This window comes from Thamnophis elegans, chromosome 2 (genome assembly GCF_009769535.1).
Source record: "Thamnophis elegans isolate rThaEle1 chromosome 2, rThaEle1.pri, whole genome shotgun sequence".
NCBI classification, from domain to species: domain Eukaryota; kingdom Metazoa; phylum Chordata; class Lepidosauria; order Squamata; family Colubridae; genus Thamnophis; species Thamnophis elegans.
The window spans coordinates 148,083,471-148,111,403 of record NC_045542.1 but is presented as its reverse complement, the minus strand read 5'-3'; the positions used below and the strand labels follow the sequence as shown (position 1 = coordinate 148,111,403).

General features: G+C 43.2%; 1 protein-coding gene across 1 annotated transcript; it reads right to left on the bottom strand.

Moving 5' to 3' along the window:
• Nucleotides 1–51: 51 nt before the first annotated feature.
• Nucleotides 52–25,623, bottom strand: LOC116504703 (guanine nucleotide-binding protein-like 1). Its single transcript, XM_032211905.1, has 12 exons — nt 25,451–25,623; nt 19,914–20,082; nt 18,861–18,997; nt 17,648–17,799; nt 14,913–14,984; nt 11,769–11,967; nt 9,997–10,092; nt 8,580–8,777; nt 5,377–5,555; nt 2,703–2,865; nt 2,078–2,218; nt 52–481 (listed from the first exon to the last, which is right to left on the bottom strand). The coding sequence occupies exons 1-12, from the start codon at nt 25,524–25,526 to the stop codon at nt 183–185; spliced, it is 1,881 nt and encodes a 626-aa protein (XP_032067796.1). The 5' UTR covers nt 25,527–25,623; the 3' UTR covers nt 52–182.
• Nucleotides 25,624–27,933: the final 2,310 nt, after the last annotated feature.

Genomic DNA, 27,933 nt, shown 5'->3' with positions numbered 1-27,933 from the left:
CTACGAATCCTCCTGTGTTCCTAATTCATCTCTCCACAGCCGCAAAGGTGGGCCAGGAAATAAACATCACCTTTATTGATATACAGCGACAGCTCCAGAGCTGGGGAATGCACAGCGGGTAGGGTGGCTGGGTTGGGCTGGGCAAATCTATCGCCCGTCCCTTAGTCCAAGAGGGGAAGCTACTAACATTCATCTTCCCCAAGCAAAGCAAACAAGTTCTGAGTGGGTACTTTTCCCTTTCTGGGAGGGGCGGACTGGCTGGGCCCACTCTTGGGGGCCGAGAGGGGCTCCTCCTCCTCTTCGCCTTCTTCATCAGCATCCCGGTCTTTCTCTTCGTCCTCCTCCTCTCCCGAGCTGGAGATTTCGTCCTCCTCTTCTTCCTCCCACTCATTTTCCTCCGCAGAGCCCTGCTTGTCTTCTCGGCGATGAGCTTCCTGCAAAGCTGCAATCTCAGCTGTCTCGGGGTGATGCTCCCACATGGCTGCAGAGGGAACAAAAACAGAGCGGTGAGAAATCAAGGCATCCATCGCAAGGGACAGTCCTAGGCCAACTTCTATCTAGCCTATGCCACTATTCCTAGCAAACCCTGATCACTTCTATAAAGCAGTCTTCTGGACTCTTTACGGAGTAGAGAGCCTGTAAGAGAGACTCTTTCTGCTGCAGAAAAAGGCTGAGCCTGGGTACAATGTTTATGCTAATACTGTGCATAAATCATTCCGCATCATATGCTTCTGATATTCCCAGCAGGTAGGAAGACATGTCAAAATGACATCTCTTTTGCCAAGCATTTAATGGTTCATTATTTTGAAAGCTGATTCTAATTTGGGTTTTCATTGCAGTAATGATACTCGTTAAATTTTAATTGCGTGCCAGCTTAAAAATAGTCCAGAAGTTGGGGTACACATACCGGAGGGGGGGGAGAGAGATACCCCTAACACTCTTGGGGAGGGGTGTTCTGTTAAGATATAGCCTGTTGTGCCTTAAAATGGCTTCTATTGTACTGTGAAATGGCTTCTACTGTACAGCGCAGTGGAGTTGCCATGGTAACGGCTTCACAGTACTCCACAAGGGGGCTCCCTCTGGTAAGGGGGAAAATCCAACATTAGAAATTATGCTTGGTCCGGACATTTCCCCCCTATAAATAAATACCCGGGCAATGCCGGGTTATCAGCTAGTTATAAATAAAACCGGACAGAATGATGGTGTCTCTGAATACAAATTCTCACTCTCAATATTTATTTCTGAGATTTTTCTAGCATGGCTCAAATCATGACCACCCCTACACAGGGGTCAACATCCAGAAAATATATATGAAGGAACTCCATGGACGATATTCCCACTGCTTGCATGGATCTCGTTCATGTTTGGCAGCTAAGCATTATGCTGCTCATACTTTTAATGGGCATGAAATAATGGACTTTTAATAGACTTGAAATCAATACCAGTACAGGTAGTCTTGACTTACAACCATTCCTTTCGTGACTATTCAACTGTGACCATACCACTGGAAAAAAATGCGACTTACAATCAGTTTTCACGCTTATGGCTGTTGCAGCATCCTCATAGTCACGTGATCAAAATTCAGGTGTTTATGATGGTTACATTGCCACATTGTCCCCTTTTGCAACCTTCCCAGCCAGCTTTTGACGAGCAAAGTCAATGCGCGGTCAGATTTGTTTAACAACTACGTGATTCACTTACCAACTGTGGCAAGAAAGGTCATAAAGTGGGGCAAAACTCACTCGACAACTATCTTGCTTAGCAACATATATTTTGGGATCAATTGTGGCCATAAGTCAAGAACTACCGGTATTGAGAAAAGCAAGTGGGAATTTATAGGGATAGGACAATCCTTTCCGTTAATTATGCATGATTCCAAGCCAGCTAGATGTGAGTCCTTCATAACGCCTGCCTATTTCCCTGGACCAGTTTTCTCCAGCCTGGAAACCTGCCAAAGATGCTGGATTCATTGAGAATTATAGAAGTCCCATTTATCTGAAGAGCACCAGGATAGAGAGCACCCCACATCTCTTTGGAAGTGATGGAAAAATTGCTAAAGGAGTTTCTTGTCGGAGACCTTTCTGTGACGTGTAGCCTGGAGATCGCATACAGACACAGAGCCGCCCGTCGACTGCGAGGCGTAGAAGACTGTTGGCTGCTCGGTAAACATCATTCCGGGCTCCTTTGGCTGTCTTGTAACCTCGTTTCTCAGCCCAGGCTGAAAACACAGAAAGGAGGGTGTATGTCAGGGTTCCAAATAGCATCCAAATGTACATCAGAGTCCCAGGCAAAAGCTTCCTCAAAGTCCCAATTTATTAAGGGAGCCATGTTGGCACATCTGGGAAAACCTGAACCTGAATCCCACCCAGCTAAAAGTTCAAGATCCTGCCCCTACACCCACGATTCCATTACATGGTCCAATCTTTCACTGCCACGCTGGCAGCTTCCACCCATCCAATTCCGGCCAGGTACAGAGACAAAGGATGGCCTTGAGTTTCTAAGAAGAATGTTATTATGGCTACATATCACCTAACTCCATATAACCCCCCTTCCTATTTTCCCACAATAGAAAATGAATAGTAGAAAGTGTGGCAGGCCCCAAGTCCAAAAGAAAAGATGGCTGGCAGGCCTGACAATGTGCTGGTTAGAACCAGACTGGACATCCAACTCAGCTGGACAAGTTGTTGCTTCAGCACTGTTACCTTCACATACATCCCAGGCACACCAAGGGGGTTCAGGCTTGCCGTGTTCGGCGTCAGGATGCCGCAGCTTGAGCAAGGCCTGCACCGGAATCCGGCTAGCCAAGAACCCCACAGAAGTATAGGGCTCCTGGATCTGGGAAATAGGGTAGATACCAGCCAATATCTGAAAATTAAACAAAAATAAGAAGGATTTATTGCTTGCCAGAGGTTGCTATTGGATTTACTCTGCAAATGTTGACAGACTAAAAAAAAAAAACAATGGAGAAAAGGAGGGAGGGTTTTTTGGTTTTTTTTAAACAAAACATCAGCTCAAAAACATCATCTCCTGCAGCAGAAGACTCATCTCCCAGCTAACAGCAACATTGAGTCATCCCGTGTCTCTTCCAACTAACACCCTTGAATTGCATAATAGAAGCTCAGAAACAAAAACCTCTCCTTCTGACTTTTTTTCCTTCTTCTCCTCTTTATAACGTTTTGTTAGATTAGACAATAACATACAAAAATACAAAAGCAAATCGTAAGACGCTTTGTAGGGGAGGGAGAAAGGAAAAGAAAAAAAGCGTTGACTTCCAACTCCCCCTCTGTTGCAGTAGAATAAACCATTAATATCAAACCTCAAACTTTTTTGCTTTTCCAAAATAAATTATCCATTTCTAGAACGACAAATAAATCTAATCAGTAAAACCCAAAATTAAACTTTCGTTTTTAAAAAATCTCTCCTTCAGTCTGATTTGGAAGCATGCAGGGAAATTGTGATGGGAAAACATCCAGTGGTGGGATTCAAATAATTTAACACCCGGTTCTCTGACCTAATGATTTCTTCCAACAACCAGTTCACCAAACTGCTCAGAAAGTTAACAACCGGTTCTCCCGAAGTGGTGCGAACTGGCTGAATCCCACCACTGAAAACATCATGCTCTGTTCTATAATGATTAGAGAAGAAGGTTGTTCCCTCGTTAAAAATGCTCTGACCTAGGCATCCCCAAAAACACGAAGCCGACTCCTTGTCCCGATAAAACCTCCTTTTATTTAGGTTAAAGGGAATTCCTCTCCAGCAAAATCCTGGCAAATAGTCTTTCATGAGATTTCACAACTACAGACCTTTATCAGGTTTTGGAGAGCTGCAAGGCTGATATTTTCCAAATGCCACTCTGTAGCAGACAATACTTGGCAAGAAGTCAGGAACAGATCTTCACCCTCATGAACTGAACTAATTGTCTCCTGCAAACTTCCCTCCCCTTTTGCTCCTCTTTTATTCCCTATGGGAGAAGCCATTCACCGTCCACCTGTGCCTTTAATCCCAAGTTAGCCCTTGTTCCTTAGCTGTTCCCTTCTCCTGGCAGCTCTGTGCATGCGCACATCGGGAACAGGCTCCAGCTGTTTTTCTGCCCACTGATCTCCAACTCCGAAGGCAGCTGATAACTGTCAGCCCTGGCCCCCTCTCTGCCTCCGATGCCAAGCACTCATCAGAGCCTTCCCCAGACTGGCCCATGTTTCTCCCCAATCTCCTCACTGTCCGAGTCTGCCACCAGCTCCACTGGCTATTGGCGGGCCATAACAAAAAAATCAGTACTCTGCTCAGACTGAAATCAAATCTTTTCATTTTCTTAGAAGATGCTCCAATACAGGAGATCCAGGTTTGGGGTACTCTCACCAAAGAGCATCTGGGTGTCTCATCTTCTGCAGCCATGGAACATTCCCTGCCCCAGCAGTGCAGCCTGGTGGGCAGCGTACTGATTTTTAAGAAGGGAAAGGACTTTATTCTCTAATCATCATAGAACAGAGCATGATGTTTTTCCATCACAAATCTTCTTTTTTTAATCCATAAACATTTTGAATACAGTGTATTGTCATTTACAAAAGAAAAACAAAGAGAGAACAAAACAAAATGTTAACACGTATACTAGTAACTCTAGTAATAATATAACAGAATACTTTTGGCTCAATTTTTCTTTATATTAGCTTATATTATATTTATTATAGCTTATTCATAATTATGTTAATTTATATTAGCATATTTATAATTATAAGCCATATTTATATTTAATTGAGACATAGCAATAACCTCTCTTCATCTAATTTCTATCTCTTACCTCTAACCATAAAATTTATTTCATGTCAAGTAATATTCAGTGTCTACTTTGTCTTTTATTTTTAAAGTCAATGTATCCATCTCTGCACAGTCTAATATTTTTCTAATTACATCCTCATCTAATGAAGCGACATCTGGTTCCCCCTTAGGGCCGTTTTTCGCCCTCTGCCTTTCCTGAAGCCTCTGGAGCACAAAAAACAGCCCAACACACAAACCAGAACTCCGTTTCCAAACTTCCAGTTTGCACGTTGAGTTGTTTTTCGAAAAACGGCCTTAAAAGAAGGCCAAAGTCAGCTTTCCAGTGCGTGCATGTGCATTGGAGCTGACAGGACTCCGCGTGCCCTAACGAATGGCTCCACGTGCCACCTGTGGCATGCGTGCCATAGGTTCGCCATCACGGGTATAAGGAAACTTCCTATGTTCAATCCTTTATGTGCCTACTCATAAACTTTTCAGCATGTGCTCCCACAGCATCGGGAGTTCGACAGAAACACAATTCACATTTATATTCACCTATAACCCAAGCGCTATTCCCGCTGGGCAGGAAAACTTTACTGATTTTTCCCCTTTTCCAACTCTTACCTGCTGTTTCCTGTCAACAAGAGACGGGAAGATGAGCCCTGGACAATCGCACAACTTGACCGTGGGTGTAAGGAAGTAGGTCTGGAAGTACTTAGTATGACCGGGAGTGCGGGAGACGCTCACCACTTTGCGGCCTACCAGCCCATTAATAAGGGAGGACTTGCCGACATTGGGAAAGCCTGTAGGGAGGTGGAAAGGGAAGGACAAATCAAAATGACTCTCATCATCATCATCATCATCATCTCCACCTTAATCAGAACTGTTACCATGAAAGGTTTGCTTGGGGGACCCTCCAGTTCTTCTACAAAACAAAACCTTGGGCCAGAAAGTCTGTCTCAACTTTCTTGCTTATTTATTACTAGCTGATAACCCAGCGCTGCCCAGGTATTTATTTCTCCTAATCCTGTATTAGACAGGAAAAGCCCTCATTTCGGTGACAAGAAGCGTCAAGAAAAGCGATACTACCTTAATATCTAATGTTGGATTTTCCTCCTTACCAGGGGGAGCTCCCTTGTGGAGTACTGTGAAGCTGTTACCATGGTGACTCCACTGCGCTGCACAGAAATCATTTTACGGCAGTATGGTAGAAGCCATTTTAAGGCACAACAGGCTGTATCTTAGCAGAATACACACCCTGAAGGGTGTTAGGGGTATCTTACCCCCACCGTATTTGTTTCCAGAGAGTAAGTAATCTGTGTACCAAGTCTGGTTGAAATTGCTTGAGGCGTTCCAGAGTTATGCTGGAACACACACACGTTAGATAGATAGATAGATAGATAGATAGATAGATAGATAGATAGATAGATAGATAGATAGATAGATAGATACAAATTGATATAGCAGAAATCAGCTTCTCTCTTTTTCTCAGCCTGCATGGTGCAACTTCCATCTATCCCAACTAACCCAAGGGTCTCCAAACTTTAACACTTGAATTCCTCAGCCAACCATACCTTAAAGTTGCCAAGTTTGGAGACCCCTGAACTAAACCACTGCCAAGTTATCTTTTCATCCATTCAAAACCTTAGCCAAGAACAGAGGAGAAACTACAGTGGCTATATTTAACACCTGTAATCTGCAATTTATCATGCAGTACTGCATTTCAGATTTTTAGCAATTATTAAAGAAAACTTGGATTTAATGGACTGTTCCCGCCGGGGAGAAGTGCCTATTCATCCCAAATGTCTATTAAATATAAGACTGTGAAATTCAAATCAATCCACATAACGTTGTCATGACACAAATTATGCAAACTAGTAATGTAGGTCAGCCTGCTTGATTTGCATCTGGAAGCCATGACGTAAATCAATGTCATTTGCATCATGATGCAATGTTACAAATTATGCAAAATGGGGCAAATAAGAAATGTACCGTAGCTTTTTTCTTTTATATATTTGCTGAGCGTCTTGTCTGGACTACTTTAAGTGCCATGAACTTGGCTATTATAGTATTTCAGAGGTGGGGAAATGTCTAGACAGAAATTCTGTCCACCATCACTTAAATGTTCTAACTAGCAGTCCACTAAATTGAGGTTTTGCTACACTATTGTCTGATCTCCCCTTCCCTTGTGAGGGGCTCAGGGTGGTTATCCTCATCACAATTCTACGAAATTAATTAGGTCAAGAGAGAATGTTGGCTGCAACTTTCAGTCAAGAGATCCATGAACAAGAGAGAACTTGAACTCAAAATCCCACCAAGAGGAACCCATCACTTTAGCCAGTTACTTAGGCTGCCATTCAAAATTTGTTTACTTTGAAATAAGCCCTGTGAATTCAGTAGGCATTGGAGGTAGTTCTCAACTTACAACAGATCATTCAATTGCCATTCGAAGTTACACTCTTTTAAAAAGCTACCTACAACCCTTTCTTAACATAATTGTCACCACCATTCCTGCATCACGTGACCACAATCTGGGTATTCGACAACCAACTTGCACTTATGACTGGTTACAGGATCTGTGGAGACTCTTAGTCATCCAGGTCATTGTTAGGAATATAATCTAACGGTTGGGTTGGCAATATATAAATCATGTAATAATGCTATACCTGTTTCTTTAAATCATACTGTAAAATGTGATTGGTTGCTGTTTCCCCAATCGGCCATAAGAGGGAGCCAGAACGACTGTTAGCTCTCTGTTCATTAGATGCTGGGCTGATCTGATATGAGCATTTTGGAAGCTGGCTGTTAGAAAGTGCTGTGAGCTATTGTAAGTTTTGCAACTGCTAGCAAACTTTGAGTTCTGAACTGATTATATGATACTGGACTATGTTATTTGGATTATCCCTTAACTGAAAGACACTGATGACTGACTGTCTTATCCGTGTATGACTTGGACTGTTTGATGGACTCTGATACCTCTATTTCCACGAAAGTAAAAGCCTATTTAAACTGCAGTGTCTCTGTATGCTGGTTTGTGTGTTCTCCAACACAACTCTCACAACGCTTCGCTGAATGTACTCGCTCTCCCAACAGGGAGCTTATCTTACAGGTTGTCCCAAAGGTGCTTTTTCAAGAGGCAACTGGACTTTCTTCATTTTTCTTTGAAGACGTTTCGCTTCTCATCCAAGAAGCTTCTTCAGCTCTAACTGGATTCTGAATCCTCCCATTCCATTCTTCAGTCAGAGCTGAAGAAGCTTCTTGGATGAGAAGCGAAACATCTTCAAAGACAATTGTTAAAATCCAGTTGCCTCTTGAAAAAGCACTTTGGGGATTGGTTATAAAGTGTTCTGCACTGATATGAACATGATGTGCAATGGGTTTTTCTTGGCCATTTCCTGGCCAGAAAATGCATAAACACCATTGGATATGCTGGATTTGTTTAATGACCACATGGTTGACTTAACAGCTTAACAACATCATGTGATTCAATTAGCAACCGTGGTGAGTTGCTTTATGACCATTGTATTGACCACAGTCAAAGCTTCAAGCCAGGTCAGATGGTGCTTCAACTTACAACCACAACAACATACAACCAAAATTTCAGGCTTCATTGTAGTGATAAGCAGTGGGACTACCTATCCTTCCAAAAATTATGTATCTACCACCTATCAGTAACACACCGGTAACTTTGGTTTTGCATGCAAATCTGGACCTGTTGCAGTCCATGTCCTTCTTCAGCACCTGGAAAGCAATTCCGCCAAGACTCCTCCTCAAAAATAGTCCCGGAAATACTCCGTCCTGCTGAGTGACTTTAAGGGCAGACTCACCTACGCAACCGACTGTCAAGATTCCGTCTTTGTAGAGTTCCTGGGAAATTCCACCGCCCTCCATAGCTACATCTGTCTGATGCTCCACCAGCACGGTCATACTTCGGTCATCCTCCTCATCTTCCTCAGAGTCATCCAGCAACAGGCCAGCACCAGCAGCATCCCGCTCAATCTTCTCTTTCCAGCTACTCAAGTCCACTGTCAAAAAGAGAGGTGAAATTACGATAGTAGCAGAAATGGCCAGCTACTTAAGTGTAGTGGAGGTGAAAGTGCTAGATTAAAAACCAGGAGAGAGTTCTGCCTTGGGCCTGAAGCCAACTGGTTGGCCATTGTCCTTGTCTATCACACCAACCCAGGGGTGGGCTTCAAAAATTTCAGTAATGGGTTCTCGGCCCGGTTGCTGGGTGGCCATGGCCATGGTGGCCATGGCCTAGTCGGCTTCCTGCACCTCATTGGGGGCGGAGGGGTGTTTTCGCCTTCCCCAGGCTCCGGAGGCTTTCCTCTAGCCTCTGGGAGGGCGAAAACTGCTTACCCTAGGCTCCAAAACTGGGCCATTTCCAGCCTTCCGGAACATCTGAGAGGCCCATTCTCCCCCCACCCCCAAGCCTCCATGTGGGCCCTGCACTTATGTCATATCCAAAACAGGCCCGGTGGAGACTCCTGGGTGGAGAGGGGATAGTGTGGGATTTGGAGGTTCTCTGAACCGGCCATAACATTAGCTACGGGTTCTCCCGAACCCGGGCTAACCCGTAGCAGCCGACCCTTGCACCAACCCACCTTGTAAGGGACCTGCTAGGTGGGTGCCTTGAATTGTGCAAATACTGAGAGAAGGGGAAATAGAAATCTAGAAATAAATAAATAAATAAATAAATAAATAAATAAATGAGAGCCAGTTTGTTCTAGTGTTTAAGGTGCTGGCCTAGAAACCAGGAGACTGTAAGTTCTAGTCCTACCTGCCGGCATGGAAAGCTGGCTTGGGCCGGTCACTCCCTCTCAGCCCCCAACTTACCTCAAAGGGCTGTTGTTACAAAGAAAATAGGAGGAGGAAGGAGTATCTTCCTCACCTTCAGCTTATAAAAATTATAAACATTAAAATTAAAATAGGCGATTTGCTGCTTAATATATGTCAAATTAAATGGAGGAAATTGGAATGTACATCTGTGATCTTGTTAAAACCATTTTACTTCAAATTTAGTGAGACTGGGGAATGCTTCTGAGTAGATGAGCTAAGCCAGAGCTTATTCTTTAGACAACTGAGATAAAGGGGCTCAAGGAAAAGAAAATTGCTGATTTGCACTCTCAACTTTTGTCACTTTTCCTTGCTAGCCTGAAAATGAACCATCCTGGCGCTGACTTTTAGGAGAAAATTTCATCCCAGGTTAAAAATGGCCCAGCCCCAACATGAGAGCAGCCGCACCTTTGCCCGCTGTGATAGTCTCGCAGGAGCTCAGGAGCTGATTGGGCCCCATAGCTGTGCTCCAGCCCTTTCGACGCTTCCGACGTTTTTTGAACACTGCAAGGAAAAAGAAAGACAGAAAGTTCCAGGTTGAGATTCGAAGCCGACACTTTAGATTATATCTGTGACATGTGAAGAAGTGGATAGGGGAGGAATCAAGGCCACAAACCACCCAGGGTTCCTGGGAGTTTGGGAGGGGGGGGTAGGGTAGGATATATAAATGTAACGAACTATTAACTGCCGTCTGTCGGAAATAAGTGTAGGATCTCCTGCTTGGGAAGGCGGTTGGACTAGATGACCTACAAGGTCCCTTCCAACTCTTAATCTATTAAAGTGATTCTGATTTTGTTTAGGTACACTGTTGGCTGCTCGATTATTTTGAATACTGGTCAGAACATAGAGAGGTCCAAAATATTCCAACAAACCCAGTTGCTTGTCTCCACATCAATATTTAAACTCGTTGACATTGTCAGGACGTATGGCTGACCCTGGCTGGTCAAAAAGAGAAACTACTAAGAAATCTCAGGATGCGGTTAAAGAAATATTCCAGAAGTTGAAGGCAAATCACTTCCATACAGGGAATCCTTGACTTATAAGCATAATTGAGGCCAGAATTATGGTCATAAGTCGTGCCAATTGTAAGGAGAGTCACCATGTCACTGGGCCCAATTTTATCACTCTTCTTCTTGTTCCTCTTCCTCTTCTTTTCTTCTTCTTTTCTTCTTCTTCTTTTGCAATTAAACAAACATGGTAGTCAATAAGCAAACCTGCGGAACTTAATGGGCACTTTTGCCAAAAATAGGAAGTAAACGGCAATTTCTGATGAAAAAAAAAAACTGTTGCAAATCATGGTAACATGACTGTGGAATGCAAACAGCCATAAATGCGAACCAACTGCCAAGTGTCCCAAATGTGATCATGTGACTATCGGGGGGGGGCGCGAGTGGCCATCCAAACTTTGAAATTGAGTCATAAGTAGGTCTGGGGAGGTCTGTTGTAACATACAGCAATTGCTAAGCAATTGGTCATAAGCTGAGGACTATCTGAATGATTGCAAAGAAGGCATCCTGAACATTTCATGTGGGTACCAGGAGCCACTTCGACTCGAGGGAATTCATTGTCTTTAACGACAAAACTGACAAGATTTGGCCAATGAACCAAAGACCTTTTCTATACACTTTGACCTACAATTTGCCTCTTATAACAAAAAAAGAAAAGAAAAAACAAGCCATTATAACTAGCCCTCAATTTATGACCACAACTGAGCCCCTAATTTCTGTCGGTAAGTGAATTTTGCCCCATTTTACGAAATTTCTCGCCACAGTTGTTAAGCAAATCACTGCAGTTGATAAATTGGTAAACTGGCTGTTAATCTGAATCTGGCTTCCCCATCGATTTTGCTTGTCAAAAAGTTGCAAGAGGTTGTTAAGACCTCAGGGAAATGGCAAAGGCCGTTAGTATGAAGTAGTTACCAAGCATCAATCACGGGGATGCTACAAAGGTTGTAAGTGTGGAAAGTGGTCATAATTCACTTTTTTCAGTGCCGCTGTAACTTCGAACGGTCACTAAATGAACCGTTGTAGGTCGAGGACTACCTATATAATTCTGCTATTTCTCTCATAGCATACAGGGCTATGCTAATCCTGTTGACAGCTCAGCCAATACAGAATTACACTGAACTGTAACATCCACTAGTAGCCATAAAAATATTATGAATATATGTGGGAAAATACCTGCACTGGGATCTTGGTCTTGCTGTGGGTAAGAAGTAAAACAGATCACGTGGATCTCAGGGAACCGACTCTTGAAATAATACTTCCAGGCCACCACCAAGGCTGGTGGGGCCAGATCAATCTTATTCAGTACCAAGATGAGGTTTCTCTTCATCTGCTTGGTGACAAACTCATAGAGGGCCGGGGAGAAGTTGATGACCTGAACAAGAAAGGTTTGAGAAAGGGAAAAGATAGAATGGGGAGATTTAGAAAAATAAGGCATTATTCCGATTTCAGTTTTCTAGAAATGATATTATTTATATATATATATATATATATATATATATATATATATATATATATATATATATATATATATATGTTTTCTGAGGTTTTCGCGGGTGTTAGTATGTAGGTCTCTAGTTGTTCGGGTTTTCTCCCGCGTAGAATTGGAGATGTCTTGGCGACGTTTCGACAAAGTCTCATTCGTCATCTTCAGGCTGCTTCAGACTACTTCAGGTTTGGTGTTTCCTGGAAACACCAAACCTGAAGTAGTCTGAAGCAGCCTGAAGATGACGAATGAGACTTTGTCGAAACGTCGCCAAGACATCTCCAATTCTACGCGGGAGAAAACCCGAACAACTAGAGACATATATATATATATATATGCCTTTTTGTAATCTCTTATATCAGGGTGGAGTCAGGGCAATTGAATGGAGCTGAGTGTTTACTGGCCGGATGCCCTTCCTGTCACCAATGCAGAGTTCGCAGCAGATATTTTCTCATTTCTGTCCAGAGAGAGAAATATCTGCCGCTGCCTAGGATCGAACTCACATCCCTCTGATCGCAAGACGAGAGCTCCACCTCTAGGCCACGGCACCACTCAATTTTACAGAAAGGATGGTTTGCTTAATTTGCGATGACAGGAAACTGAAGGTGAATTTATAGCAATATAGCCTCATATCTGTTGGCCTTTATTTCTTTCCAAACATTAATGAATACAGGCAGTCCTCGACTTACAACAGTTCATTTCATGACCGTTCGAAGTTACAACATCACTGGGAAAAGCCACTTATGGCTGTTTTTCACACTTACAACCGTTGCAGCATTCCCCCCCCCCCCCCACAGCCGTGTGATCAAAATCTGGATGCCTGACAAGTGACTCATATTTGTGACGGCTGCAGTGACCCAGGATCATATGATCCCCTTTTGCAACTTTCTGAAAGGCAATGAGGGAAGCCAGATTCACTTAGCAACCATGCTGCTAGCTTAACAGCTACAGTGGTTCACTTAACAACAGTGACAAGAAAGGTCGTACAATGGGGCAAAATCCACTTAACAGCTGTCTCACTTCGCCATGTAAATTTGGGGCTCAATGTTAGGGTTCCAAGTAACACCCCTAACCAAGCAAGGCCTCCAGGGCTGACACTCAGTTGTGGTCGTAAGTCGAGGATTACCTGTACAGGACAGCTAAACTAGTTGTTGCTGTATGCCTTTTCCCCTTTCTAAAGGTGTGAAGGGACAATGCCCCGGGATGTGCATGCCTCTGCATTCCGTTCTCTGCACAGTCTGGACTTATGCAAAATTAAAATCCCATATGTTAACATGAACACAAATGTGGCTTTTTAGATGCAGTTAGTAATTTAAATCTAGGCTTCTCTAAAAACAGTGCCTGGAAACAGTGATTTCCTTTTGGCCTCAAACAAGTAGCCTTTATTATTTTTACAAATAACTCAAGGTAGTAAACATATCCAACATACCTTCCTCCTCCTATATTCCCCACAACAACAATATGCCTTATAATGTGGGTTGAGCTGTTTGAGAGTGACTGGCCTAAACTCACCAGCTGGCTTTCATGGCAAAGATGGGACTTAAATTGAGGGTTCTCCCACCTTCAAGCTTGAGCCACGAAACCAGACTTCTCCCATTTGCCTTCTTAGCTGAGTCTGATTGATGCTGACATCCAGCAACATTTCTAAGGACAAAGGTCAACCTCCCCGGCTTTAATGTCCACTAGACAAACAGTGACTCATTGGGTCATCAGATCATCCTTTTTTAGATATTTCCTTTCCAGATGCGTCAATGCCTTCAACAGTGGCAGAGCTTCCTAATGGGCTAGAAAAGATGCATCTGCCTTGAAAGCACTCATGCGTTGAACTGCATAGCACAGCCAAACGTCAGGAGGGGACTGCAGGAAATAATATTTTATGACATTTTGTATGATGTCATAAAATGCTTTACGATAATTTTTATGTCACAAAATCTGTATATATAAATATCTCTCTCTCTCTCTCTCTCTCTCTTTCTTTCTCTCTCTCTCTCTCTCCCCCCCCCCCCGGTGTGTGTGTTCTAGCACAACTTTGGAACACCTCGAGCAATTTCAACCAAAGTTGGTACACAGATGACTTACTCTCTGGAAACAAATACTGTGGGGGGGTAAGACACCCCCAACACCCCTCGGGGTGTGTGTTCTGTTATGATACAGCCTGTTGTGCCTTCAAATGGCTTCTACTGTACAGCGCAGTGGAGTTGCCATGGTAACGGCTTCACAGTACTCCACAAGGGGGCTCCCTCTGGTAAGGGGGAAAATCCAACATTAGAAATTACGTTTAGTCTGGACATTTCCCCCCTATAAATAAATACCCAAACAATGCCGGGTTATCAGCTATGTTTTATAAAATTTGCTACATTTCAAATCATGTAGCAAATTTTAGATTTTGGATGAATTCTGTAAATCAGCCCATTTTAGATATCTTGGTTGGAAAGGTTTACTCTATGCTGCACTATTCCATCCAGTTAAACAGTTAGAGACACAAGAGTTTTAGTAGTATATAGATAGAGGTTATACCACAGGGATGGGCTCTTCTATCAGGTGTCCCTATTACTGTCTACTGTCTCTTGGTGAATAAAAACTTCTTCATTCCATCATTTGAAAGGGAAAGAACTCTGTCCATTAGGGCAGAGTGAAGGATCAAACATCTCCAGATCTTTAAAGCCTGGATGAATAAACAGCATGTAAGTTCACAACTACACAAGAAAATTTTAAAAAATGCAAATAGAATGCCAACATCTGATTCTTCCATGCCACTCTATAACACCTGCTGAGCAATTTTGGGTGAATCTAAATCCACAGAAAACCACAACAGTCGTCAATAGGAGTCTCACCGGGTGTCGAATGTCTGTAATAAGCAACACAATGTCTGACATCTCCAGGACACGCCATAGCTGCTTCCATGTCTAGAAAATAAATTAAAACATTTTTTTAAAAAGTCTTCTGTAGAATTTATCTTCCCCCAATGAGCCAGACACAACACCCCTGACCAGACTTTGGTTACTAATAGAAAAGAACATTTGTAGCTCAGGATTGAACTGTGTTATGCCCCGCTAGCGGAGCTGGCAGCAGATTTGGGCAGTGAGGAAGTTGGGGAGGAACATGGGCCAGTCCTGGAGTCTGAGGAAAGGCTCTGATGAGGGCTCTGTGTCGGAGGCAGAGAGGGGGCCAAGGCCGTATGCCAGTTATCAGCTGCCTGAATTCAGAGTCAGACAGCAGTGAGGCAGATGAATAGCTGGAGCCTGTTCCCAGTGTGTGCATGCACAGAGTTTCCAAACAAAGGGAACAGCTAAAGAACAGGGGTCGACTTGGGAGTAAGGCCACAGGTGGACGATGAATGGCCCCTCCCAGAGGAAATAAAAGAGGAACGAAAGGGGAGTGGAGTTTGCAGGAGAAAATTAGTTTGCTTAATTGGTTCGTGACTCTCCAAGACTCCTTGCCAAGTTTTGCAGATAAGGGCCTGTCAGCTCTCCAAGCCAGATAAGGTCTGTGACTGTAAATCCTCCCTTGAAAGACTTTGCTGGGTGTGAATGAGCAGAATTCACAGTAAATTAATAAAAGGGTTTTTAGCTGGAACAAGGAGTTTGCTTCATGCTTTTGGGCAGCCTCGGTCAGAACAAACTGCTCTCTGAGCTGGATGTGGATGTGTGGGGGTCTCTAGCAACGCTTTGAGCTCTAAGCACATAGCGACTATAAGCAGGATCCTGAATAACAGGCAGGGAGCTTCCTATAATCTCGGCTGTCCTAACCACTCTCTGTATGGACTTTCTATCTGAGGCACTTCTGCCACCAAACCAAACAGTGATACAGTTTGCTAAAACGCTCTCAATTATGCCTCTGTAAAAGTGGTCAGGACAGAAGGAGAAAGATATGCTCTCCTCATCCGACACAGGAAATGCGGACATTGGTTTGCACGTTTCACTAAGGATGACGTATGGAGAAGCCAATTCAGATTGTTAGTGATCTGCACCCCCAGATACTTAATACTTTTGACCACCTCTATGGCTGCATCCTTGAGTGGAGTATGACCATGCCGGCTCTTTCTAAAATGTAATTATGTGTCCTATACATAAGAAGACATTATACAGCTGTCACACAGACCAGATTCAAAGCTTGCCCAAAAGAGAAAAGGGAACAGCATTTTTCAACCCTGGCAGTACTCTGTGTCCTGCCAAAGGACACAGAATACCTAAGTAGCCCCTTGGGCTTTGCAATGATACCATCACTGACAGTGTGGACAGCTTAAATGCAGGTAGTCCTTGACTTAAGACCGGTCACTTAGCAACCATTCAAAATTACAACAGACCTCTGAGACACACAAACCCAAAAAATATTTACAACTCAGATTCGAAATCCTGTTGGCTAACCCGTGTCCCCGCCGAACCAATTAGAAGATGGCATTTTAGGCACTGGCCTGCATTTAGGGTGTTCGTAGCATCCCACCGTCATGTAATTATGATTTTACAGGGATTTTTACCAGAACCCGGCAAATATTTCCAGTTTCCAGTAAAAAGCGCCCATTGTGGCCAATGGGTTCACTTAAGGAGCCATGGGCGCAAAGGGGTTAGAATGCAGTATTGCAAGTTAACTCTTCCCATTGCTGTTCCCGACTGGCTCAAGGTCGACTCAGCCTTCCATCCTTCCGAGGTGGGTAAAATGAGGACCCAGATTGTTGGTTCTGTAAACTGCTTAGAAAGGGCTACAAAAGTACTATGAAGCAGTGTATAAGTGCTATTGTTATTAATGACTGCGCCATTCACTTAACTGCAGCATTCACCTAACAACTGTAACAAATTTAGTTGATAATGTGGATGCCTCAGCTTATGACTGGGTTTGGGTTTTTTTTTAACTTATGGCACGTGTTAGCCAGGGATCACCAAGGTGGCTGGCTTCCTCTGAAAGGAATTTTTTCGGGCAGTTTTATCTTTACCCATGGGACACCTGAATGTTGGTAGGCATTCAGGAGAGGCTCCTTTCTTGCCCCTACGTGGTTTATTCGCTCATGGGGATCGAGCCACCAACGTCAGCGGTGCGCAGGCCCAATGTCTTACCCCGTGAGCCACCATGGCCCCTTACTTATGACTGTTATAATGTGTCAACAGAAATTCCAGGATCTGTTATAATTATGTGGTCAAGGAGTACCTGTACTCAGTCTTGCCTTGCATTCTGCACATATGTGCTAGTCGTTCCCGACTCTAGGGGGCGATGCTCATCTTTGTTTCAAAGCAGAAGAGCCAGTGCTGTCCAAAAATGTCTCCGTGGTCATGTGGCCGGCATGACTAAATGCCAAAGGCACAGGGAACGCTGTTACCTTCCCACCAAAGATGGTCCCACCTTTTCTACTTGCATTTTTACATGCTTTCGAACTGCTGGGTTGGCAGAAAGTGGGATAAGAAACGGGAGCTCACTCTGTTACCCTGTGCTAGGGATTCGAACCACCAATTCTTTTAGAGGTTTAAGGCATTCATTTTCTTCCCCAAAAGAGAAAGCAGGTCTCAAATGCATTCTGGGGGCTTCAAATGGGCTGCCATGGGGGTGATGATGCAGCTTAGATCTTCCAAGGGCTTACCTCCAGATTGTGCTCAAAGTAACTCAACTGGTTGGGCTGGAATGTACTATAGATATTCTCAAGATATTCCCGGAAACACTTCTCCTCTCGGGCCAACAACTGATCCTTGCTCATTTGGTAATTCCAAGGGGGACGTTTAGGAAAATCTAGTACTATTGAAAAAAGAAAAACACAAGAAGAGTCAGGAAAACTTGCCGCCATCACAAAGGAAGTGAGAATAAAGTTCTAAGAGGTCACAAATATTCTGAATCAAGAAATGTACACAACCTCTTATGCTCTTCCTTCGCTAAGATTGCATCTGAAAAATCAGGCAATGCAAGTCAAGTTAGAGAAGGGAGAGAAATGTCTTGATAAGCAGTTCTGTGGTTGCTACTGTAATGACATTAAATTAATTTTGATTGAGAAGGAAGAAGAGACCTCATCACAAGTGGTCCTCAACTTGCAACTAGTCATTTAGTGACTGTTTGAAGTTACACAATGGCACCGAAAAAAAAGGTTATTTATGACTATTTTTCACACTTACGACGGTTGCAGCATCCTCATGCCCACTTGATCAAAATTCAGACACTTGGCAACTGGCTGGTATTTAAGACGGCTGCAGTGCCCCAAGCAAAGTCAATGGGGAAGCCAGATTCACTTTACAGCCCTGTTGCTAACTTGGCTATTGCAGCGATTCACTTAAAACAGCCGTGGCAAGAAAGGTCGTAAAATGGAGCAAAACTCACAACCACTGTCTCGCTTAGCCACAGAAATTTGGGGCTCAGTTGTGGTCATAAGTCAAGGACTACCTGTATTAAGAATGGGAAAATGATACAAGGATCTTAATTTAGCATCAGCGCAATTGGGCAAAACCAGGATCTGGTATCCGAAACCAGCCCTTCCCAAATTCATGGCCTCCAGATATTCTTGGGATTGGAACTCCCAATTTTCTTCAGCCAGCAGGCCATTTGTTGGGAAAAAAAGCCCAGTTAAGAGATTTATGCTGCGTTTAGAAACAGACGGAGGAGCAGAATGTTTGTGCTGAACCTTCAGACCCCTTCATGCGTTTCAGGTAATTAAAAGCTCCTCGTCGTAAATGGTTCTCCTGCCTGAAGCAAGACCTCCAGAGACGAGGAAAAGTAGTTTGTTAAGAACAAGAAATGGCCCAAGAGAGGGAAGCCCTTCAGATTCACCCACCCACCAAAAAGCTTTTCCTTGATCATCTTCACCCTACCTGAGCCAGTCTTGTAAACATCTTCTATGTCCACCTCTGTCTCAATTTCTGGCACCGGTTCCAAGATTTTCTCCCGGGCAATTTTTTTCCTCCGCTCCACTTCCTCTCTGCTTTCCCGCTCAAAGTGCAGCCGGTATCTTTAATCAGTAGAGAAAATATATAATGGTTGTGTGTCTGTGTGTGAGTGTGTATTCTAGCATAACTCTGAAATGCCTCGAGCAATTTCAATCAAACTTTATGACTTACTTGATGGAGAAAAATACTGTGGGGGTAATACACCCCTAACACCCCTCGGGGTGTGTGTACTGTTAAGATACAGCCTGTTGTGCCTTAAAATGGCTTCTACTCTACTGCCGTAAAATGGCCTCTACTGTACAGCGCAATGGAGTTGCCATGCTAATGGCTTCACAGTAGTCCACAAGGGGGCTCCCTCTGGTAAGGGGGAAAATCCAACATTAGAAAATTACATTTGGTCAGGACATTTTCCCCCTATAAATAAATACCCGGGCAATGCCAGGATATCAGCATTTAATAAAAATCTAACAACGTCATGAAGTCTGATCGTCACTTCAGAGATAAATCTCAACCAATATTTAGAAGAGATCAAACTGATCTTTTCTGACACCGAACAATGGATGCCAGACCAGAAATCAAGCAAACAAGCCCCAAGAGTTTCATCTTTCCGTAACTAGGTGTCCTCTGTATATGTTGTAATGATGACTCCAGGAATTCCAACCAGCAGAATGAAGCCTGCGAAGATCTACAAGCACAAGTGAAGTAGTCCTCAACAGAGAACTTCAGATGACTTGGGCATGTTCTGCTCCTCTCCAATTGCCTTATAGTACGGGTGTCAAACGCGCGGTGTCACGTTGCCATCACGTGACATATCACGATGTTTCCCCTACCCTCTGCAGAGCTGGGGTGGGCATGGCCTGTGTGTGACGCATCCGGCCCGTGGGCCGCCAGTTTGACACCCCTGCCTTACAACTAACCCTCATAATGGAGAATGGCAGACCTTAAATGCTTGTTCACTCAGAAATCCTGGGTTATTACCTGTTGGGATCATAGCCTCGTTCACCCGGCTTGCGGATCTGAGGCTGCTGGTTGAGCTTGCGAACCTGCAGAGAGAAAGACTCGCTATCTGATGTGTCCGTGTGCTCCTCGTGTCGATCATGACTGCCGCTCCGGCTGTTTGAACTTGACCTCACGCCATCTTGAAAGCCTGGAAAGACAACAGAGGGAAAACCCAAGAAAGAAAGTTAGCCCATCTTACATGGCGGTCACAGTAGTTTTGTTCAAGAACGATTGCATTCGACATTACGGTAAATTACAGGACAGATGTAGGCTATTTAGTTCTCTTCAGATTTTCAAAGTCAGACTCCAATCAGTCTTAGCCAGCTTTGGTTTTGTGTGCAAGCTGCACGGCCTAGTCCCATGACGGCAAATCTAGGGCATGCATGCCACAAGTGGCATACGGAGCCCTCTCTGCAGGCATGCAAGCTGTCGCCCAGTTCAGCTCCACCATGCATGTGCATGTGCCTCCTGCCAGCCAGCTCTGCCATGCAGAGACCCAAAAATGGGAGACATGTGCACATGTGCAGGAGGTAGCGTGGGGGGGGTGCTGCCCCCACAGCCTGGTTTTGGTCGCAGAAGGGTTCAGGGAGGCCTGCTAGGCCCAAAACACGGTGTGGGGTCACATGCATGCCGGGGAGCATGTGGGTGGGGCCAGCCAGCGGTGGGATTTGAAGGTTCTCCAAACCGGCCATAACGTTAGCTACGGGTTCTCCTGATCCCGGGCAAACCCGTAGCAGCCCCCCACCCCTGCATTGCCGGGGGAAACAGCCTTAACATTCAGGACGTCTAGATTCTAGTTCAAACTTGAAGAATCAGAGATTTGAAGCAGGAGAAGGGAAATGGGAACCTAGATACAGACAATAAAAAAAATTGGAATCCAGACTGCCGGAGATTCTACCCATATTTTCTGGGATTGCAAGGTGATATTGAAAGCAAGGAAACATAACTAGAATAAAAGAAGCTATTTGTGGTAGGGGAAAGGAGACTATTAAGAGAGAGAGAGAGAAAAATCTACTTCCAACAAATACAAGGAAAGCTAGCGAGGAAGGGAGAGGGATGAGACAATCATTGGCAGATTGTTTGGATTTGCATTGTAAGATTCTGGATGAGCTCAATACTTCGACCTTGACGGGAGAAGCACAAAAAATCATTGTCAGAAAGATTGCGTAACAGGTTTCCTAGATTTTATGATTTTTCCACTCAGTAGACAGAGAGATGGGACACAGCAAAGAAGGAGGGGTGAGCTCTCAGCTACTCCCACCCCTCCATATATCTAGACCAGTGTTTCTCAACTTTGGCAGCTTTCAGTTGTGTAGGCTTCAACTGGGAGATTGTGAGTTCTAGTCCCACCCTAGGCACAAAACCAGGTGGGTGATCTTAGGCTGGTCACTCTGTCTTAGACCTAGAAAGGATACAAGGGCAAATGACTTCCAAAATCTCACCAAGAAAATTACAGGGACTAGACCAGGCTGTTGCCTCATCTAATTTGAAGGCACCAACAATAACAACGAAAGGATGGTAGTAGTTTAATTAAAGGAGCCTTCAAGCATTAATTGGTTAGCTATAGATGGCAAGAGATTCCATGTGGATCAGGACAACAGTATCTGGCTTGCAAAAATTTCATATAGCCATGCATGGCAACAAAGAGCTGACATTTTTCTGTCTCTTTGCTGCCATCTAGGGATCTTCCGGAATATTACAGCACTGACCTGATAATTTCTGTATAATAAATGGGCAAAATAGGAGGGGAAGCCTGTTTTTGAGGAGGGGGGGATCAGCAGGAGCTAGTAGCACCTTTTCCAACCAACATACTTTTTATTAAAAGCCATAAGCTTTTATGAGATGGAACTCTCTTTATTACATGGACAGATGCATCTGATGATAAGTTGCAGTTGGTGAAAGCATATGTCTTTTACGGTAATAAATGTTTGTACAGATGAGCAAGTAAGTTATGATACCATGAAAATGAAGTAAACTAAAAGAGAATGGAAATACTCTCAACATCTAGATTGCAAATGCAAAACTTGGCTGCAGGAACTACAATTATAGAGAAAGTAGACAGCCAAGATTGCTTCTCAAGAACAGCTCCTTCAGATCACCGTTTTCTTTTTAATTCAAACACTGCCATGTTATTCCTTTTTCCTTTAATCAGAATGCCCATTTTGAGAAATCAAGCAAACTCTTGACAATCTTGAGTTATGCAGACCGACTCATCAAAGAAATGTAAACTCTTTTTCAGCTAAGACATGTAAAAAAAATAAATTCAAGTGTATGACAGGGATATTTCATATGACGAAGATGTGATAATAAAGCCTCCTACAAGTTCCGCTCAACTCCTAGAACAGGGTGTTTTAAACCCGTATCTGCCAAAGGTTGATGGTTGCCATGAGAGACTTAAAAAAAGTCCATCATTAGAGTTTTTGCCTCCTTTTTTTCTTTTCTTGTAAACTAACGGGTTCTGCACCCTGAACATTTTTGAAAATGCTCATCTTAGACATTTCATGGACTAACCCATCATTTTTGTGGGGAGGGGTAAATAATACAGAAATTGTCATCTTTTTTGTGACTTCCCAATCTAGTTTTCAGTTATGAGATTTCCCAGTGGCCTCCCCTCCTCATACAAACTGCGTCTGACCTTGCTTAACTTTGTGGGCTTGGCTAAAGCTAGTCTGGCTCTATTCCCTGTAATACAGGAGCTATCAAAGCTCCTAATCATGATGACATTATATAAAGCCACACTGAGCAATGTGTCCTTCTGAATCCTTCTAAATATGTCTATTAACCAGTTGTGGCTCTGAATTGTGGAAATATCTCTGCATCTTTACACCCTTTCCAAATTCCTCACATTGGCAGCAATGCGGGTTGCTAGCTACTCAGACCTAAAAAGCTTAAACTTTTTAAAAAGTTAGGCAATGGAGATGTTGCCTTTGCTGGGTGGTTCTCAAACTAGGATGAATTGCAAGCAACCTACACTTCCAGTTCTCTCAAAGGGCTGAAGATCTATGTGTATTCAAATGCCTTTTTGCCAAGATACTCTGTTATTTTGGCAATTACTGTCTAGCCTTAACATGAACCTTGCTGGAAACTAAGCAAATATTGCTTAGACTGTTTTTTCTTTGAAAAATGTTGTTTGTGGTTTTATATTACCAGAACTGACACCTTACCATTTTATCTATTTTGAATTGCCCTGGAAGGACACTGCTGTGAAAAGCTGCCCAAAAATATGTTCTTGGCACTGTTTGAATTGAATGTGATGCAGTTGCTAGACTCTAGTGTACTACAGAAAAGAGATTATTATGATCATCAGTTAAAGGACACACGCCTACTTTCCCTCTTTCTGTTATGTGTTTGAATGCTGCCAGACAAAAGTTTTGCTCCCAGCCAGCTGCCCATTTAATTCCCTGCAGTGTTATTTCAGTACTATTACCACACAATTCATAACCCTCCAAAAGCTTTTGTCATCCTACTCCCGGTGATGAAGGCTTAGCTTTTTCCAAAGTGTTGTGCACAGTAACCATTTACATTCCCCCACTTCTCTCTCTCCTAATTATAAAAGCAATGCTCTCCTTCGCAAAATGTCCTTGGTTACTTTACCCAACTACATCAAGAGGCTCCAATGCTTCCCTTTTGCTCCTTCTTCCGAAGATGCTTAAAGTCAACAAAATCTCTCGAGCCTCCTGGACCACTCCTATTTTTAAATATACCCACACCAGAAATTATTGCATTATTTGGTTATGAATGGCTGACGATTACTCAGTTATACTACCTAGTGACATAGTCGCTCATGCAAATTCATTCTTAAGTGACTTTTTTTATTGATGCCCACACGTCTGTCTGTTAGCAGAAAGCGCCACATTTCTGTAGAGAAATATTACTGCAAGACCTGACTCTGGAATGAAAGCTTGGGCTGACATATGCATCACCGTCAATCATTATGAGGAAGAATATGGAACACGTCTGTGCAATTGGCAACCCACCACCCTAAACACTGAACATTCGTCATGCACGACAGGCCATGAACGGCTCAACACACCTCTTGGTTCTGCAACCCCATCTGCTTTCCTTCCAGCCCCTTAAGAGATAGATCCCACTTAGCTTGGCAGGGAGTTGCAACATACACAGGCGTCACATGAAATCTAGAAACTGCAATCCTAAACAAAATTCCATGCAACAGACACATTGTGCAGGAGGACTCAGGATTGCTGCCCCCATAAAAATCTTGGATTTGTGACAACCCATCCAGTACACATGACATTCTTAGCATTGCTATGTTATTCATTACATTTCTGTCCCACCCCATTTTCAAGGTACTTTGAATAGTTTCTCTCATCTCCTATCCTGTCAGACACACAAAAACTCTATGAAGTAGGTCTACTTCAAATCTTTGGCCCAAGGTTACTTACATTTGGACACAATGTAGTACATTTTAATTATTGCACCATATCCATTTTCTCTAATATTAATTCTCCTGTCTTCAAAACTAAAGCCTTTTACTTGGGAGATATTTAATAAAATATATATATATATAACTAGGAAGAAAATTAAATGAAACAGGAAAAAAGTAGAACATAATGAATGCCTATAGTCTCTCATATATATTTCTAGAGGTAAGTGCTCTTTCCCATGTCTGAAGTATATTTCTTCCCCTCAGTTTCAGGGAAGAGGTTGTACCTATGAATGGGATAAGTAGTAGTTCTAACTAAGTGGGAAAAAGAGAGAGTGATATAATACCCACTGCATTGCAGATATTAGGGCAAAGAAATCCAGCTTTACAAAGAAACGGTTATCTCCCAAGTATAGCTTAGAGGCCAAAGGAAAAGTCATTCTGCAAAGATTTAGGAAGATGGCCTGGATTTATTTTGACCGAGATTAAAGCGAGGAAAGTAGAAGCGGGAGACTGCTGCTTTTTCTCATGTGCCCAAGAGGTAGATGCTCTTCATTCTGTCATTAAGCTTCAAGAAAAAGTTGACATTTATGTGCAATTGCACTGTGGACACACTGCCGCTTCCCTAGCAGTTGTCTTAGTTAAATTTGGGCCAGCATTCTTTTTTTTTTTGGGGGGGGGGGGGAATGTGCTTCAGTTTTTCCAATAGACAAAACGAAGATGTCAAGTGCTTTCTAAATATTTTTTTGCGGAAGGCTTTTGTTGTCTCCAATTCATTTCTCTCCATATAACCCCAAAAAGGAGGGAATGGAAAGGTCACACTTCTCTCCCCGCCCCCCCCCCGCCCCAAATGAACCAACGCTGCTTTAAGAAGAAGAGCTGCCCATGGGCGCCTATGGGTGATCATGAGATAAGGGGCAACTCCCTTCCCCTCCAAAACGCTATGGGATATCCGAGGGAGAGGAAGGGATGGGGATAATCCAGGTGCTAAGGACAGTCCTGCTCCTACACATTCCCTTAAGGAGGAAGGGGAGATAGGAAGATGATCCAGATGTTTCTTGGAAGGCGCCCCGCCCCCCCGCCCCGATTCTCCCCCCCCCGATTCTCCCCCCCCTCCCCACTCCTCTCTCACCCTGCCGCTTTCGCTCGCGTTTATCCTGCAGCTGCTTCTTCTTCTGCTTAGCGCTGAACGGCCTCTTGCGGGGCATGTCCTGTCCCGGCTGCCGTCCCCTCCTCTTTCCGCTCCTCCAACAGCACCGAACTCGCAGTCCCGGAGTGGGGGGGAGAGGGGAGGAGCTACAAGAAAATTACTCCTTCGGCGGGGAGAAAAGGAACCAATAAGCTCGGAGGAAGGGAGTGGAAGCACAGTGGAAGGGGGCGGATCCTGCTCGAACTAAAGAATGAGAGATCGTGACGCGAAAGGAGGAAAACAGCTAGCTGGAGGACAGGGGGTGATTGGGGCGAACCATTAAGGGCAGGCGAGTAGGGGGGGGAAGAGATTGGAATGTGACGTGCTTGAAAAGAAATTACAGCAACGATTATGGATTGTACCATCGAAGGCAGAAAAGCCTGGAGTTCATCATTCCTCGTACCCCCCCCCGCGGAATGTACCATCCCAGTGGGGGGAAGGGCTAAACCAAATTGAACCGTTCAGTTTCGTGGGTTGTTGGAGGGCTGGGAGTACCTTCTGTCATGACGTAGAAAGACATAAAATGTTATTACAGACACGTTAATGCCTGAAAAGGGCAGGAGGGGGAGATCTAGCTGACAATACTCCCCCCCTTTTTTTAATAAGGTTGAAGAAAATTTGGAAAAAGTATGTAAAATTCTGGCTTTTTCAGAAATGCTTATCAGGCAGAATAGTGTCCCCTTTTATCAATAGGATATAAAAGAATAAACTCCATCTTTATTGCACATTCATCTAGCTTTGATATATCCATTTCTACAAGCCAAGCTATAAAAGGAAAAAAGCTCACTTTTCCTTGGGAATACCTACATTTTTACCGGCTGGTGGTTATGAAAAATTAAAGAAGTTTGGACTTCAACCCCCAGAATTTCCCAAATTAGATTGAAAAATCGAAAAATGTTGACCTACTCCTAAAACAATTCTGACTCTCATTTGCTTTTTCTAACTGGCTGAGAACCTCCAAATGATGTTACTACAATATAGGAATGGACTCAGGATTAATTCATCCTGATGCCAAAGATCAAAGGCCTTTAATTGTTTGATGGAATTTAATTATTAATAATTTTAAAAGCATATATTTTAAAAATATGATATGAAAATTATACCTGCATTCAACACTGTACATACAGTATATCAGATTATCATAAAATTATAGAGAACTCTAAAAGATTTTAACATACTGCTTAAAAAATCTCCATGTTCCTTTAAAAGGGGGAAATCAATAATGACCCACAAACCATATGAATAATCCACTACTGGCCTACAACTACTGTAATTCATATACACATTTTTCTTTGCTGTATTAAATAGTAATTTTTAAGTCAGGATCAGAAAAGTTTATACTTATTAATGTCTTGATCGATTGATTCCAAATGCCAGCCAAGAACATTATCTACATCTTTTAAGACAGTAGTTCATCCAAAGCCATATTAACTATATTTTGGTCTTCAAAGAAAAATAAACATTTGCAATTTTCTTTAGTACAAACGGTTGCTAGAGTACAGTTTATTTGCTTAACATTTTATCATCTTTAATGTACAAACAATTAGTACATTATACATCTAAAATAAGAAATCAACAAAAACTGTTCTGATAATCCTCAATTTACAACTATTTGTTTAGTGATCTTTAAAGTTAATAGCAGTGAAAAAAGTAACTTCCAGTCTTCACTTTTATGACTATCCAGCATCCCATGGTCACATGATCAAAATGTGGGCACTTGGCAAACTGCTTCTATGATAGTTGCAGCATCCTATGGTCATATGACCACCTTTCCTGCCAGCTTCGAACAAAATTAATGCAAGAAGTTGGATTTACTTAACAACCACGTGATTCACTTAACAACAGTGATTCACTTAACTGTGGCAAAAAGTTTCCTAAAGTCAAACACAAATCATTGCCTTGCTTAGAACAGTGTTTTTCAACCACTGTGCCGCGGCACACTAGTGTGCCGTGACATAGTGTAAGGTGTGCCGTGGGAAAAACACCCACCTATAGTCAATATAGGCACAGAGTTAAATTTTTTTAACATTTTCTAATGGTGGTGTGCCTCGTGATATTTTTCATGAAAAAAGTGTGCCTTTGCACAAAAAAGGTTGAAAAACACTGGCTTAGAAAATGGAAATTGTGGTTCAGATAGGATAAGACATGGATTATCTGTATATAGAGCCGTATAAAATTGGTATAAAGAGCCGAGATAGCGCAGTGGTTAGAGTGCAATACTGTAGACTAATCCATCTGACTGCTAGCTGCAGTTCAGCAGTTCAAATCTCACTAGGCTCAAGGTTGACTCAGCCTTCCATCCTTCCAAGATCGGTAAAATGAGGACCCAGATCGTTGGGGGCCATAGGCTGACTCTATAAACCGCTTAGAGAGGGCTGTAAAAGCACTATGAAGTGGTATATGTCTAAATGCTACTGCTATAACAA

Bases quoted from the DNA above. Each gene is read 5' to 3' on its own strand.
- LOC116504703 (XM_032211905.1), bottom strand. From the start codon at position 25,526: ATGCCCCGCAAGAGGCCGTTCAGCGCTAAGCAGAAGAAGAAGCAGCTG. The intron at 11,968-14,912 runs GTGAGACTCCTA...TTTCTTGTTCAG, and splicing joins TTACAGACATTCGACACCCG to GTCATCAACTTCTCCCCGGC. The intron at 2,219-2,702 runs GTAACAGTGCTG...CTGTGTTTTCAG, and splicing joins TGCCTGGGATGTATGTGAAG to CCTGGGCTGAGAAACGAGGT.